General features: G+C 41.5%; 1 protein-coding gene across 1 annotated transcript in view; it reads right to left on the bottom strand.

Moving 5' to 3' along the window:
* The window catches only part of LOC138284405 (mucin-5AC-like), an 88,454-nt gene that overhangs the window by 33,581 nt on the left and 39,824 nt on the right, over window positions 1-15,049 (bottom strand). The window contains exons 25-32 of the mRNA XM_069223142.1: window positions 14,747-14,986; window positions 13,914-14,070; window positions 11,896-12,027; window positions 10,264-10,408; window positions 9,669-9,712; window positions 9,351-9,560; window positions 7,167-7,571; window positions 315-4,313 (exon numbers count right to left, since the gene is read on the bottom strand). Coding sequence (XP_069079243.1) covers window positions 315-4,313; window positions 7,167-7,571; window positions 9,351-9,560; window positions 9,669-9,712; window positions 10,264-10,408; window positions 11,896-12,027; window positions 13,914-14,070; window positions 14,747-14,986 — 5,332 coding nt within the window. The remainder of the gene's footprint in view (window positions 1-314; window positions 4,314-7,166; window positions 7,572-9,350; window positions 9,561-9,668; window positions 9,713-10,263; window positions 10,409-11,895; window positions 12,028-13,913; window positions 14,071-14,746; window positions 14,987-15,049) is intronic.

Raw genomic sequence — 15,049 nt, 5'->3', positions numbered from 1 at the left:
CACCCTTACGTCCCCTTGCATGATGCAAGGGCAACGTTAAAGCTTGATAAATAAGGGCCAATGGATTTTGTGGTGAGTTATGAGGGACAAGTGAAGAGGTTCCAAAATGTACCTATTTCTTTGTAAAGCTTCTATCCCCAATCTGAAAGGGCAAGTTCAGACTACCATAAAAGCCTGACTTTCACATATTAACATGCTCTAACGTGATATATTGTGGGATGAAGTAATTAATTAAAATACATTTATAGATGCCTGTAATAAGATAAACAGACAATCAGCAATCAATTTTATTGCAAAAAGTCAATTTCTCTTACCTGGATTGAAGAATTTATCATGCACATGACAACGGCAGGAGGCAGTAGTAGGACTAGTAGATTTGGGTCTGGTAACAGTGGATGAAATGGTCGTCTGTGGAGTGGTTGTGAGTTTTGTGGTGGTTTCTCTTATTGTTGTGGAAAACTCAAAATGCCCAGTTTGTACAGTTGTTTTTTGTGGAGTAATTATATTAATTCCAGGTGTAGTAGGTGTAGTAGTTTCTTCAGTTGTTGTCACTGTAGTCTCAGTGGTTGTAGTTGATGGGGCAGTTGTGGTAGGCACTGAGGTTGTTGATGGTGTTGTAGTTTCTGTTGCTGTGGTAATAATAGATGTTGTAGTTGGTATTGTAGTTGTTTCAGTTATAGTTGTTGGGGTTTCTTTGGTTGTAGTAGATTGTGTTGTGCTCGATGGTGGTGCACTCGTGGTAAGTGGTGAAGTTGTTGTGGGAACTGGGGTTGTAGTTGTTACAGTTGTTGGCACAGTAGTTGTAGGAGTTGTGGTCTCTGTGGTAGTGGTAGTAGTTTCAGTGGTTGTAGTTGGTGGTGCAGTTGTAGTTCCTGTGGTTGTGGCGACAGTGGTTGTAGTGGGTATTGGGGTAGTTGTAGTTTCTGTTGTGGTAGTAGTTTCTGGTGTAGTTGTGGGGGTTGTGGTTTCTGGGGTAGTAGTAGGTTCAGTTGTAGTCGGTGGTGCTGTTGTAGAAGTTGCTGAGGTTGTTGTGGGAATTGTTGTTGTTGTGGTTGTTACAGTTGTTGGCAGAGTGGTTGTAGTTGTTGAAGGTGGTGTAGTTGGACAATGGCTGTAGTCATCACAACACAAAACACTTATTTCATAGTTATAGCACACCGTAGATTTTCCAATCTGATCATTGTTATTGCAGATCAATCCAAATGTTACATCGCACTGAACAACTTGTCCAATGTCATTGATGCTTACATCTGGGAAGTTCTCTGCTCTGCACTTTATGTTCAGTGGTGTCTTGCAGATTTTCTCTCCTGATGCTATAATGTTATTGTATGTTTCAATGTCTCCGCCACCTTTTTTAGATGAAGGAAGATTTACATCAAACCATTTTGTCCACTGACATTTTGCTTGGCATATCGTTGGTATTTCTGAGGTTGTGGGAAATGTAGTTACAGCAGTGGTTGGTGCTGAAGATGTTGTAGTTTCTATTGTGGTTGTAGTTTCTGGAGTAGTTGTAGGGGTTGTGGTCTCTGTGGTAGTGGTAGTAGTCTCAGTGGTTGTAGTTGTTGGTGTAGTTGTAGTTTCTGTGGTTGTAATTGGTATTGGGGTAGTTGTAGTTTCTGTTGTGGTAGTAGTTTCTGGTGTAGTTGTAGGGGTTGTGGTTTCTGGGGTAGTAGTAGGTTCAGTTGTAGTCAGTGGTGCTGTTGTAGAAGTTGCTGAGGTTGTTGTAGGAATTGTTGTTGTTGTGGTTGTTACAGTTGTTGGCACAGTGGTTGTAGTTGTTGAAGGTGGTGTAGTTGGACAATGGCTGTAGTCATCACAACACAAAACACTTATTTCATAGTTATAGCACACCTTAGATTTTCCAATCTGATCATTGTTATTGCAGATCAATCCAAATGTTACATTGCACTGAACAACTTGTCCAATGTCATTGATGTTTACATCTGGGAAGTTCTCTGCTCTGCATTTTATATTTAGTGGTGTCTTGCAGATTTTCTCTCCTGATGCTATAATGTTATTGTATGTTTCAATGTCTCCGCCACCTTTTTCAGATGAAGGAAGATTTACATCAAACCATTTTGTCCACTGACATTTTGCTTGGCATATCGTTGGTATTTCTGAGGTTGTGATGGTTGTAGTTACAGCAGTGGTTGGTGCTGAAGATGTTGTAGTTTCTATTGTGGTTGTAGTTTCTGGAGTAGTTGTAGGGGTTGTGGTCTCTGTGGTAGTGGTAGTAGTCTCAGTGGTTGTTGGTGTAGTTGTAGTTTCTGTGGTTGTAATTGGTATTGGGGTTGTTGTAGTTTCTGTTGTGGTCGTTTTTTCTGGTGTAGTTGTAGGGGTTGTGGTTTCTGTGGTAGTAGTAGGTTCAGTTGTGGTTGGTGGTGCTGTTGTAGTTGTTGCTGAGGTTGTTGTAGGAACGGTTGTTGTGGTTGTTACAGTTGTTGGCACAGTGGTTGTAGTTGTTGAAGGCGGTGTAGTTGGACAATGGCTGTAGTCATCACAACACAAAACACTTATTTCATAGTTATAGCACACTTTCGATTTTCCAATCTGATCGTTGTTATTGCAGATCAATCCAAATGTTACATTGCACTGAACAACTTGTCCAATGTCATTGATGTTTACATCTGGGAAGTTCTCTGCTCTGCATTTTATATTCTGTGGTATCTTGCAGATTTTCTCTCCTGATGCTATAATGTTATTGTATGTTTCAATGTCTCCGCCACCTTTTTCAGATGAAGGAAGATTAACATCAAGCCATTTTGTCCACTGACATTTTGGTTGGCATACCGTTGGTATTTCTGAGGTTGTTGTAGTTACAGCAGTGGTTGGTGCTGAAGATGTTGTAGTTTCTATTGTGGTTGTAGTTTCTGGAGTAGTTGTAGGGGTTGTGGTCTCTGTGGTAGTGGTAGTAGTCTCAGTGGTTGTAGTTGTTGGTGTAGTTGTAGTTTCTGTGGTTGTAGTTGGTATTGGGGTTGTTGTAGTTTCTGTTGTGGTAGTAGTTTCTGGTGTAGTTGTAGGGGTTGTGGTTTCTGTGGTAGTAGTAGGTTCAGTTGTAGTTGGTGGTGCTGTCGTAGTAGTTGCTGAGGTTGTTGTAGGAACTGTTGTTGTGGTTGTTACAGTTGTTGGCACAGTGGTTGTAGTTGTTGAAGGCGGTGTAGTTGGACAATGGCTGTAGTCATCACAACACAAAACACTTATTTCATAGTTATAGCACACTTTCGATTTTCCAATCTGATCGTTGTTATTGCAGATCAATCCAAATGTTACATTGCACTGAACAACTTGTCCAATGTCATTGATGTTTACATCTGGGAAGTTCTCTGCTCTGCATATTATATTCTGTGGTATCTTGCAGATTTTCTCTCCTGATGCTATAATGTTATTGTATGTTTCAATGTCTCCGCCACCTTTTTCAGATGAAGGAAGATTAACATCAAACCATTTTGTCCACTGACATTTTGGTTGGCATACCGTTGGTATTTCTGAGGTTGTTGTAGTTACAGCAGTGGTTGGTGCTGAAGATGTTGTAGTTTCTATTGTGGTTGTAGTATCTGGAGTAGTTGTAGGGGTTGTGGTCTCTGTGGTAGTTGTAGTAGTCTCAGTGGTTGTAGTTGTTGGTGTAGTTGTAGTTTCTGTGGTTGTAGTTGGTATTGGGGTTGTTGTAGTTTCTGTTGTGGTAGTAGTTTCTGGTGTAGTTGTAGGGGTTGTGGTTTCTGTGGTAGTAGTAGGTTCAGTTGTAGTTGCTGGTGCTGTCGTAGTAGTTGCTGAGGTTGTTGTAGGAACTGTTGTTGTGGTTGTTACAGTTGTTGGCACAGTGGTTGTAGTTGTTGAAGGCGGTGTAGTTGGACAATGGCTGTAGTCATCACAACACAAAACACTTATTTCATAGTTATAGCACACTTTCGATTTTCCAATCTGATCGTTGTTATTGCAGATCAATCCAAATGTTACATTGCACTGAACAACTTGTCCAATGTCATTGATGTTTACATCTGGGAAGTTCTCTGCTCTGCATTTTATATTCTGTGGTATCTTGCAGATTTTCTCTCCTGATGCTATAATGTTATTGTATGTTTCAATGTCTCCGCCACCTTTTTCAGATGAAGGAAGATTAACATCAAACCATTTTGTCCACTGACATTTTGGTTGGCATACCGTTGGTATTTCTGAGGTTGTTGTAGTTACAGCAGTGGTTGGTGCTGAAGATGTTGTAGTTTCTATTGTGGTTGTAGTTTCTGGAGTAGTTGTAGGGGTTGTGGTCTCTGTGGTAGTAGTCTCAGTGGTTGTAGTTGTTGGTGTAGTTGTAGTTTCTGTGGTTGTAGTTGGTATTGGGGTTGTTGTAGTTTCTGTTGTGGTAGTAGTTTCTGGTGTAGTTGTAGGGGTTGTGGTTTCTGTGGTAGTAGTAGGTTCAGTTGTAGTTGGTGGTGCTGTCGTAGTAGTTGCTGAGGTTGTTGTAGGAACTGTTGTTGTGGTTGTTACAGTTGTTGGCACAGTGGTTGTAGTTGTTGAAGGCGGTGTAGTTGGACAATGGCTGTAGTCATCACAACACAAAACACTTATTTCATAGTTATAGCACACTTTCGATTTTCCAATCTGATCGTTGTTATTGCAGATCAATCCAAATGTTACATTGCACTGAACAACTTGTCCAATGTCATTGATGTTTACATCTGGGAAGTTCTCTGCTCTGCATTTTATATTCTGTGGTATCTTGCAGATTTTCTCTCCTGATGCTATAATGTTATTGTATGTTTCAATGTCTCCGCCACCTTTTTCAGATGAAGGAAGATTAACATCAAACCATTTTGTCCACTGACATTTTGGTTGGCATACCGTTGGTATTTCTGAGGTTGTTGTAGTTACAGCAGTGGTTGGTGCTGAAGATGTTGTAGTTTCTATTGTTGTTGTAGTTTCTGGAGTAGTTGTAGGGGTTGTGGTCTCTGTGGTAGTGGTAGTAGTCTCAGTGGTTGTAGTTGTTGGTGTAGTTGTAGTTTCTGTGGTTGTAGTTGGTATTGGGGTTGTTGTAGTTTCTGTTGTGGTAGTAGTTTCTGGTGTAGTTGTAGGGGTTGTGGTTTCTGTGGTAGTAGTAGGTTCAGTTGTAGTTGGTGGTGCTGTTGTAGTAGTTGTTGAGGTTGTTGTAGGAATTGTTGATGTGGTTGTTACAGTTGTTGGCAGAGTCGTTGTAGTTGTTGAAGGGGGTGTAGTTGGACAATGGCTATAGTCATCACAGCACAGAACACTTATTTCATAGTTATGGCACACTTTAGATTTTCCAATTTGATCGTTGTTATTGCAGATTAGTCCAAATGTTACATTACACTGAACAACTTGGCCAATGTCATTGATGTTTATATCTGGGAAGTTCTCTGCTCTGCATTTTATATTCTGTGGTGTCTTGCAGATTTTCTCTCCTGAAGCTATAATGTTATTGTATGTTTCAATATCTCCGCCACCTCGTTCAGATGAAGGAAGATTAACATCAAACCATTTTGTCCACTGACATCTTGGTTGGCATACAGTTGGTATTTCTGAGGTTGTGGTGGTTGTTGTTTCTGTGGTTGTAGGTACAGCAGTGGTTGTGGTTGGTGATGTAGATGTTGTTGTTTCTGTTGTGGTTGCAGTTTCTGGTGTAGTAGTAGGGGCTGTGGTCTCTGCGGTAGTGGTAGTAGTCTCAGTGGTTGTAGTTGGTGGTGCAGTTGTAGTTCCTGTGGTTGTGGTGACCGTGGTCGTAGTTGGTATAGGAGTTGTTGTAGTTTCTGTTGTGGTAGTAGTTTTTGGTGTAGTTGTAGTGGTTGTGGTTTCTGTGGTAGTAGCCTCAGTTGTTGTAGTTGGTGCAGTTGTAGTTTCTGTGGTTGTGATCACAGAGGTTGTAGTTTGTTTTGAAGTTGTTGTTGTTTCAGTTGTGGTTGTAATTTCTGTAGTAGTTGTAGGGGTTGTGGTCTCTGTGGTAGTGCCAGTAGTTTCAGTGGTTATAGTTGTTGGCGCAGTTGTAGTTTCTGTGGTTGTGGTGACAATGGCAGTAGTTGGTACTGGAGTCGTTGTAGTTTCCGTTGTGGTAGTAGTTTCTGGTGTAGTTGTAGAGACTGTGGTCTCTGTGATTATAGTTGTTGGTGCAGTTGTAGTCCCTGTGGTTGTGGTGACGATGGTTGTAGTTGGTACTGGAGTTGTTGCAGTTTCTGTTGTAGTTGTTGTTTCTGGTGTAGTTGTAGAGGTTGCAGTCTCCATGGTGGTAATCACATTTGTAGTAGTTGGTGGAGCAGCTGTTGTTGTTGGTATTGGAGTAATGGTAGTTTCAGTTGTGGTGGTAGTTTTGGGTGCAGCTGTGGGAATTGTGGTTTCTGTACTAGTGGTCCCAGTAGTTGTTGGTGCAGTTGTAGTTGATGGGGTTGTGGTGACAACAATGGTTGTAGCTGAAATTGGGGTTGTTGTAGTTTCTGTTGTGGTAGTAGTTTCAGTTTTCGTTGTAAGAGTTGTGGTTTCTGTGGTAGAAGAAGGTTGAGTTGTAGTTGGTGGTATAGTTGTGGTAATTGTTGAGGTTGTTGTAGGAATTGACATTGTGGTTGTTACAGTTGTTGGCTCAGTAGTAGTAGTTGTCTCAGGGGTTGTAGTCAGTGGAGTAGTTGGTACCAGAGTTGTAGTTTCTGTTGATGTGGTGGTTTCTGTTGTAGTTGGCAGCTCTGCAGTAGTAGCTATAGTCTCAGTGGTTGTAGTTGGTGCAGTTGTAGTTTCTGTGGTTGTGGTTACAACAGACTTTGTTGTTGGTGTTGAAGTTGTAGTTTCTGTTGTAGTAGGTGGTGGTGATGTTGATGGAGTTAGGCAATGACTCTCATCATCACAGCAGAGTACTTTAATTTGATAGTTAAGACACATCTTAAAGTCTCCTATTTGTTCTTCATTCTTACACACAAGACCAAAAGTTACGTTACACTGCACTATTTGTCCACTCTCATCTATATTTTGTTCAGGGAATTTTTCTGCCCTGCATTCAATATCCACAGGTTTCTCACAGAACTTAAGTCCTGCTGCTCTGATCTTGTCATAAATTTCATAGTCTCCTTCTGCACTCCCAACATTAGGCACATCAACATCAAACCAAGTTGTCCATTTGCATTTTGGCTTACAAATTGTTGATGCTGGGGTCATTTCTGTTGTTGTGGATGCACTTGTAGTGGAAGGGGTAGTAGTTGTTCCCGGCGTTGTTGGTTCTTCTGGAGAGGTTGTAGGGAGTGTGGTTGTTGGAGCAATTGTTCCACAGGGCACATACATGCAACACTGAATCCTTATTTCATAATTGTAACAGATTGGTGGAAGCTGGTCTTTATTGTAACACACCAGTCCAAATGATTTATTGCAGGCTACCACCTGCTCCAGGTCACTCAGTGGTGTGTTAGGGAATCGTTCAGCCCTACATTGAACATTATTCGGGATTTTACAAACGCTGTATCCCTTTGCTCTTATATTCTCAAAGGTGTCAAAATCTCCATTGTTCATCCCAGGGTTGGGATAGCTGACGTCATACCATGGTGACCACGTACATTGCTCGCGAACACAGATTGTTGTGGTGGGCGCTGGAAAAGAAATCAAAATAAATATTATGCTGTCAATTTTTGTACTTGTCTAATACTTGAAATGACTAATGATGTGTTTTTTAGAGCGTTTTCAATAAAATGTAGGGCTGTATTTTCTGGCTTGCATTTCACAGTGACTCGTATGTTATTACAAATGTTCTATATTGTTGATCTGTGCCAAAATAACCCCGCACTTTGGGGAAGACTACAGGAAGAAATTCTGAACAAACATTGTTACAAAGTTATGGTGCCTAATGGTTACCAAGATCAATTGGGATGGGGGGGCATGAAACAAAAATATCTGATCGGTTTTCTTTACAAGATACATAGGGGGTTATTACAACTTTGGAGGAGGTGTTAATCCGTCCCAAAAGTGACGGTAAAGTGACGGATATACCACCAGCCGTATTACGAGTCCATTATATCCTATGGAACTTGTAATACGGCTGGTGGTATATCCTTCACATTTGGGACGGATTAACACCTCCTTCAAAGTTGTAATAACTCCCATAGTTCTGTAATTCGTCTCGTTCACATACATGGAGTGCCCAGTGATGATAGTATTCAACCTGGACTCTTCACACTGCTTGCATTTCCCAGATGGCCATTTCCCAGCTGAGACTGCATTTGATAGAAAAGCCTAAATCATGTACGGTGTTGCTTCACATGGATAACATGGGTCAAAGGGTGCTGGGGGTATTTTACAAACATTCACATACTGCCCACAGCAGATTTCATGTCTGCATGGTGCAGCCTGGAGTGTATCCATTGAAATATGGGGAGTCTATTTCTAAGGATGACTTCTTTGCTGGTTGCTTCTGCCTGCCTATCCCAAAGCCATTTGTAGTGAATGGGAAGGTGAAAAACTGTCTGCATCCACTGCCCGGCACTTAAGTTGCATCTCTTCACTCTGTGTTAAAAACTAAGGATTAGATCTACAAGAAGCAAGCACAGTGCGGTGCTGTGTCAAAATTAGCAGCGCCGCACTGAGACAGTTTTGAAATGCAGGGATGCACCGTATTCACAAGAATACGGCGCAGCCCTGCGTTTCTGTCTGCACCGGCGCAAAATAAAGCAGCCTGCGCCAATGCAGGCATCCTTGCACCACAGTGCAACAGTGTCTGTGTTCAGGGGAGTGATTGTTTCTACAATGGCAATTTGGAACTTCTACGGGGGCTGCAGAATGCAGCACACATAGAAGTTCCAAATCGTCATTTTTGAAGGATTGTTTATGCAGAAAGGAAAACCTTCCTGCACATAAACAACCATTCATGGTCCTTTGCACTTTCTATGTGTGCTGCAGCATACATGGAGAAAGCAAAAAATTAGGAGGATTAAAAGTATTCCTCCTCATTGTGCCATGCTAACGCCACCCCTGGAGTGTCGTTAATTTTTGCTGCTGCCACAGCTTTACACTTTCTATTAAATCTGTGGCAGTGTCAAAAGCAAGGGGTGTTGTAGTGGAACGCCCACAGCAACATCCATTGCACATACCTCTGATGCAGAAAACTGCGTTGGAGGGGCCCACATTTACAAGGCAGCATTAAGCCACAAAAAGTGGCTTAGCGCCACCTTATAAATTTGGTGCACTGCACAATGCCACCGGAGCATCACTAAAAGTGACTCACTGGTGGCACTTGGGCGTTGTAAATCTGGCCCTAGGTAAGCTCAAATATTCTTTAGTGTCTTGCATTTATATAAATGACCCATCCATTGATTTTATTTCAAGACTTCGAGGAATAGCAACGTGCACATATAGAAATGAGAAGCTAATTGCACCTTTTGTGGTGGTGGTAGGAACTGAGCTTGAAGTGGTGGTGGTGAAGACAAATGTGGTGGAGGGCACTGTGGTGGTACAGGCATAAATAGCCCTGACTATTGTTCCATTATTGCCACACGTTGCGTTGATGCACCCTCCGATGCCGTCTGTGGTGTAGTAGATTACTTCATTGTACTTATATCTTTTCCCCTGGTACTCGCAGTAGCAAGCTGCCAATCACAAAAAAAGAGGATAGAGCCATTACCAACACAACAGTGTTTGTACGTCCACAATAAAGAAGGTTCTCAAAGAGTCATGGAATTGGTCAAATATCCTACCTTCATCGCTCTGTGTGCACGCAATGCCGTTTGTTGTGCAAGTGCTGCAAAAAGAGAAGGAAGGTTTCATCTTAATGCAAACTTAATTATTTATACAACGTTTACAATGCTAATTGGCGACACCTAGCTGTCTCATCTTTGGTTGAATTAAAATGGGTCAGGGGGTGACGAATGCAAATCATTATTACTTTTATTCCCCTTTGGAAAGGTTCGTTACTTCGCGGTACTCCTCCAATGGTCTTTCCAGTGTGAATGCACACGGGCCCAGACTCTCACTGTGGTGAACCTGAGCTCCCACGGTGCAGGCTTAATCATCACACTTCTTGCTTGTAGGTGCCGGTAGTGTATGCTGCAAAGGCATGTACAAATCTATTCGCACATTTCGTTTGTTTACCTGCTAGTAATAGAAGCCCTCTGAATAATCAACTTAGTAAAATGAGGCTGTGTAAGAAGCATTATACGAGTGATATATTGCCTTGGTCAAGATCATGTATAGCATTTGTTGTGAAGCACACCAGCTTCATCTCCCAAACCCCTGTTTCATTTTACCTAGTCACTTATGTTTGTCTCTGAATTTATCGGAAATAATATTTACCAAGACTGGCAGTTCACATCGGTGTCAACCTTTGTTCCTGGCTTGTAGTATTTTCCGCTGGCATCATAACATCCACATTGAGCCGTACACTCCATCTCTTCCTCGTTGAAAAATGGTTTGTCAGTGGGGCAGCTTGGGTAGCAGCCTAAGCCAGAGAAAGGAGGAGTTAAACTAGACCGAGTGCGTGCAGACAGAAAAATTCACAATAACTTTAAGGGTACATGAACAATGTCGTTGACCCTTACCCCTTAGCTACTTTTTATTTTTAAAAAGAGCTGATTATACCAAACTGTACAGGCTTTTCCACTGCAAATATACATAAATGCACATTTCAAAAACACGCATTTTTGTCTTTTCATCCCAGCCCCTCCCATCTCATGATAAAGGTACCTGCAAAGTTTGAAACCTTAGATGGTACCTCTAAAATAGATGAGTTCGTGCAGACATGTACCACATTTACCTTCTTTATTCCAATTAATATTATCCACAACTGATATCAGAAACGTTACTAAACCAATAAAGGCTCACCTTGTTCTAAAATGGAAGCCTAATATGTTTTATAATCCTTTGTCCGCCACACTTGGCTGCTATAGTCAGAATCATCATGGAAGACACCTTCACTCAATGTCAGGCCAATGGCTAACTCGTTGCTACCCTCCAATTGTGGCTTCTTCATGACAAATGGTCTTGCCTCTTGTGGGTTGTCTGTATACCAGTCTCGAACAACTAATATCCTTTGATACAAGACCCAGCAGTATCATAATAAAGGTTTCCTTTGACAAGGATCTTTAGTGAGGGATAGAGGTAAAGTACAACTTGTGAAGGTGGCAATATTTCTACTAACTATATTGATTTTCCTTTAGTTTGCATTCTTACCGTTTACCAATAAAGATATTTCAGATCACTCTTGAGACCCAGAATTCATTCAATTAGTTGCTAGACTGCATCCTGAGAAGGAAGGACTTAAGTAACTTCTGGAGGACTCAGGCTACAATGTGTGAGGTTCAATCAAAAGGGCATGATTGTAGAAGTTAATTTGAGTTGTGGGCCTCAAAGGTGCTCTTAATCATCTTTATTAGTAGCCCGAAAGAGTTTGAAATTAATACATTTCGTTTGAAATTAATACATTTTATTATATTTTATTATTTTAATACAAATATTTTCACCTACATAAGTTGCACTTTTAACCTTTAGCTCACCTAAGGTCCAACATCACCCCCAGTGGTGAAACAAAGGCTCCAACATTCCTCATGATGCAGGGAGCCCTGTGCTCCAGGGGGACCCCTCAGCATAGTACTCTGTCCTGAAAGCTCCTGCATGAGGCGGGAGGGGGACCTACCTGTACTGTGCAGGTGGGCCACCTCAAGTTCTGTTATGCCACTGATCACCCCAGTGGCTTCATTTTTGCAATAGTTGTCTTTTCCAATTTCCCACCTCTTGCATTATCTCAGAAAATGTGCATACATCCTATAAACAGCAAGGCATTTCACAATGTTGTTGATGTTCTTCTCTGTACCTCAATTGGTAAAACACATTCCAGATCCCCATGGACAAAAGTATCAAGGAAGGTTATGCTATAGCTTTCCTGGTAAAATGCTCTTTCTTCTCGATGTCTAAGTTGTTCTTTCTCACCTTCTAATCCTGGTAGTACATCATTGAGGCATTTCCCACTAGGGTTCCGGCATGTCTTCATGCAGGAGGCACCGCAGGGCTTGTAGTGCCACTCACACTTTCCTTCAGGATTGTAGTAATCACAGAAGAGAGCTATGGAAAGAAGAACAGACAAGGGGCGCTATTGCAGTACCTAAAAGCATGTCTTGATTGCATATGTGTTGTTTATGCTTGATTGTGACGAAAATGAGAATGAGATAGAAGCTACATTTAAACCACTTATTAGGATTTACAGACGAAAAGTACTTGGGAATGAACTTGAGGAAATTTCATAACAATGAGCCTACTTCATAAGGAGAACATAAATACACAAGGGAAAAAAGAATGTTAAATTTATTTGTGCAAAATAATAGTAGGCTATGTTCACAGGAGACTGATGCTGAGCGCTCCATTGAGAATGTAACAGTGCTCGTGCAGTCAAGGGCATACATTTCAAATTAAGTTGAGCAACTCCAACCAAATATTCAAAATTGTCAAGTTAGGATACACTTCACTTGGTGCCAGTCAACCTGGTATTGCAGCATGGGCATGCCGCTATGGTTCAGGGGATGTTTCCTAAACGCGTAGTCCTTGATTATACATTGAGGGCTGAATTCCAATCACTGTGGACCAAAAGGATTGGAAATATGAATAATCTCCTGATATACCCTCATTAGGAGTGGGCAGATGTTGGATGTGATAATTAGAGCACTCGCCAAAATCCAACACTAAGGTGTTTGTAATTAATGAGTGAAATAATTGATTACTAATTTTGCACTCAAAAATAGAAGTATAACGTGGATTTTGGTGCTAGTAGCACCAGCAGCTGCATGTCTGAGTATTTACTGGGCAATTTTCCCCTGGTAAATTGTGGCAGACCTGCCGAGATTTACCTGTGGAAACCTATATGGAGTGGTATTTGCTGCAAAACGTTGCATTCTGGTATGCGTGATAACAAGAAATCCCTCGATGAACAGATGTACAGTAGGAAATATTTATCCTAGCATTCATTTAATAATGTTAATGGTTGCTAAAAGAAAGCAGTATAATCAGTTGGGAAACTAATCAAACTGTAGGATTTGATAGCGACCAATAGGTAATACCGAGGCAACAGCTTTATTAAAAATATAGGGCCAGATGTAGCAAGCATTTTGCATGGTGCAAACTGCGAAAATTGCAGTTTGTGCCATGCAAAATGCCGAATGCAATGCTCATTCACAATTTGCGAGTCGGTACTGACTCGCAAATTGTGAATGCGACTCGCAAATAGGAAGGGGTGTCCCCTTCCTATTTGCGACTCGCATCGCTATGCTAAATTGCTTTGTGACCGCGAATGCAGTCGCAAAGCAATTCGCAGTTACCACCAGTGTCACACTGGTGGTAACCCATTCGCAAAAGGGAAGGGGTCCTCATGGGACCCCTTCCCCTTTGTGAATGTTGCCAAAAAGGGTTTTTCAGAGCAATGGACCACTGCCTACTCTGAAAAACCGAAACCAAATGGTTTCGTTATTTTTTTTATTTTGCAACTCGTTTTCCTTTAAGGAAAACTGGCTGCAAAATAAAAAATAAAAAAAAATGCTTTATTTAAAAAGCAGTCACAGACATGGAGGTCTGCTGTCTTCAGCAGGCCACCATCCCTGTGACTGCAGGGACTCGCTATGGGGTCGCAAAATGCGACCCACCTCATTAATATTAATGAGGTGGGTCTTTGCGACCCCATAGCGACTCGCAGGCGGTGTCTGACACACCGTTCTGCATCCGAATTTGCGATTCGGAAATTGCGAGTCACACCGACTCTCAATTTCCAAATCGCAAATTTGGATAAGGCTACATCTGGCTCATAGTGTCCAGAACAAAATGTCATGTAGATGCTCCTTATGTGCCCTATAAGACCTTTACGTTCTGAGTAGAAAACCATATGATGATTCCACGTCAAACATTTATTTTGGAGAAAAAAACTTTCTTCTTCCTCTCTCACTACATTTTAACTAAATACTCACGGCAGATGTGTGGGGTTCTCCAGGAGATACACGAGCCAAATTCACTGCAGATCTGAGCATAGGCAGCAATTGCTGTGCAGAAACATTCACAATCTCCACCAGTGTCACAGGCACAGGAATCACTCACGCAGGCCTCATAATATTTAGTTGGATCGACCTAGTCAAAGAAAGGCAGGAACACGCTATTATTTCAAATGTCTACATCTAATCTCTTCAGCAGGGTTCAGGCAATATACCTTTCTACCCTTCTTAAATAAGCACTTATCTCTTAATGTTAACAATTATATCTAACCCTTGAGAGTTTTAAGAAATAAGAACATTTGTGAATAGCATTTAAAAATGTGCTTGTCAGAGGATCCGATGAACTGTCGTTCTCTACAGCAAATGACAATTGTGTTCCATTCTCATTCACAAAAGGGGATTAGTGGTCCACTGCCATATGGCTTACTTACTTCTTGCTTTTATGTGAGAATTGACAGAGGCTATAATAATAGGATACCCTAAATTGCATATGAGATAAGAGGGCCTTTTCTGCCAGATAGTTTTCATGTATTTTATAGATTCTAAATGGCTCTCAGAATGAATCTCTAAGCACAAGTTTTGAAGACTGCATAGACTGTGAGAGGCAATTTCCAACCGACAGTTCAGAATGTGCTTCCCTGTATACTCCAGGTACTCATATGAAGGGGTTTATTAAGTAACAGATGAAGCAGAGGCAAGTCAAATATACTAACTTAATAGATGTGGATCAGTGATCCCTGAGCAGACTGTGCGGTGAGGTGACCAGAAGTCTGATTTCTATATTATGCCATGTTATGTTCCAGGTACAGTACCTGAGAGTGGCAAGCAGCAAAGACATTGCTGTTGATGATACTGCACTGCTTCTGGGCCCACGACTTCCTGTAGGGGTTTGCAGAGCATGGATCCCTGGGTTCTTTGGCATCTGGGCAGGTGGGAGAGAACTTCCAGCTGTTTCCAAATTCTATCACATCCCCGACCACAGACTGACTCCTGGTGGTAAAGTCGTTGTTACTGTTACCGTCGTAGTTCCCACAAAGGCCACAGACTTTTCCCTGTACAAGGAGAATGTAAATGAGTCTTTAGTAAGGTTAAAATAAAAAGGTATGTTAGGACAT

This window comes from Pleurodeles waltl, chromosome 3_1 (assembly GCF_031143425.1).
Source record: "Pleurodeles waltl isolate 20211129_DDA chromosome 3_1, aPleWal1.hap1.20221129, whole genome shotgun sequence".
Classification (NCBI taxonomy): Eukaryota; Metazoa; Chordata; class Amphibia; order Caudata; family Salamandridae; genus Pleurodeles; species Pleurodeles waltl.
The sequence above is the reverse complement of the archived record's forward strand: the minus strand, read 5'-3'. Positions and strand labels throughout refer to the sequence as shown.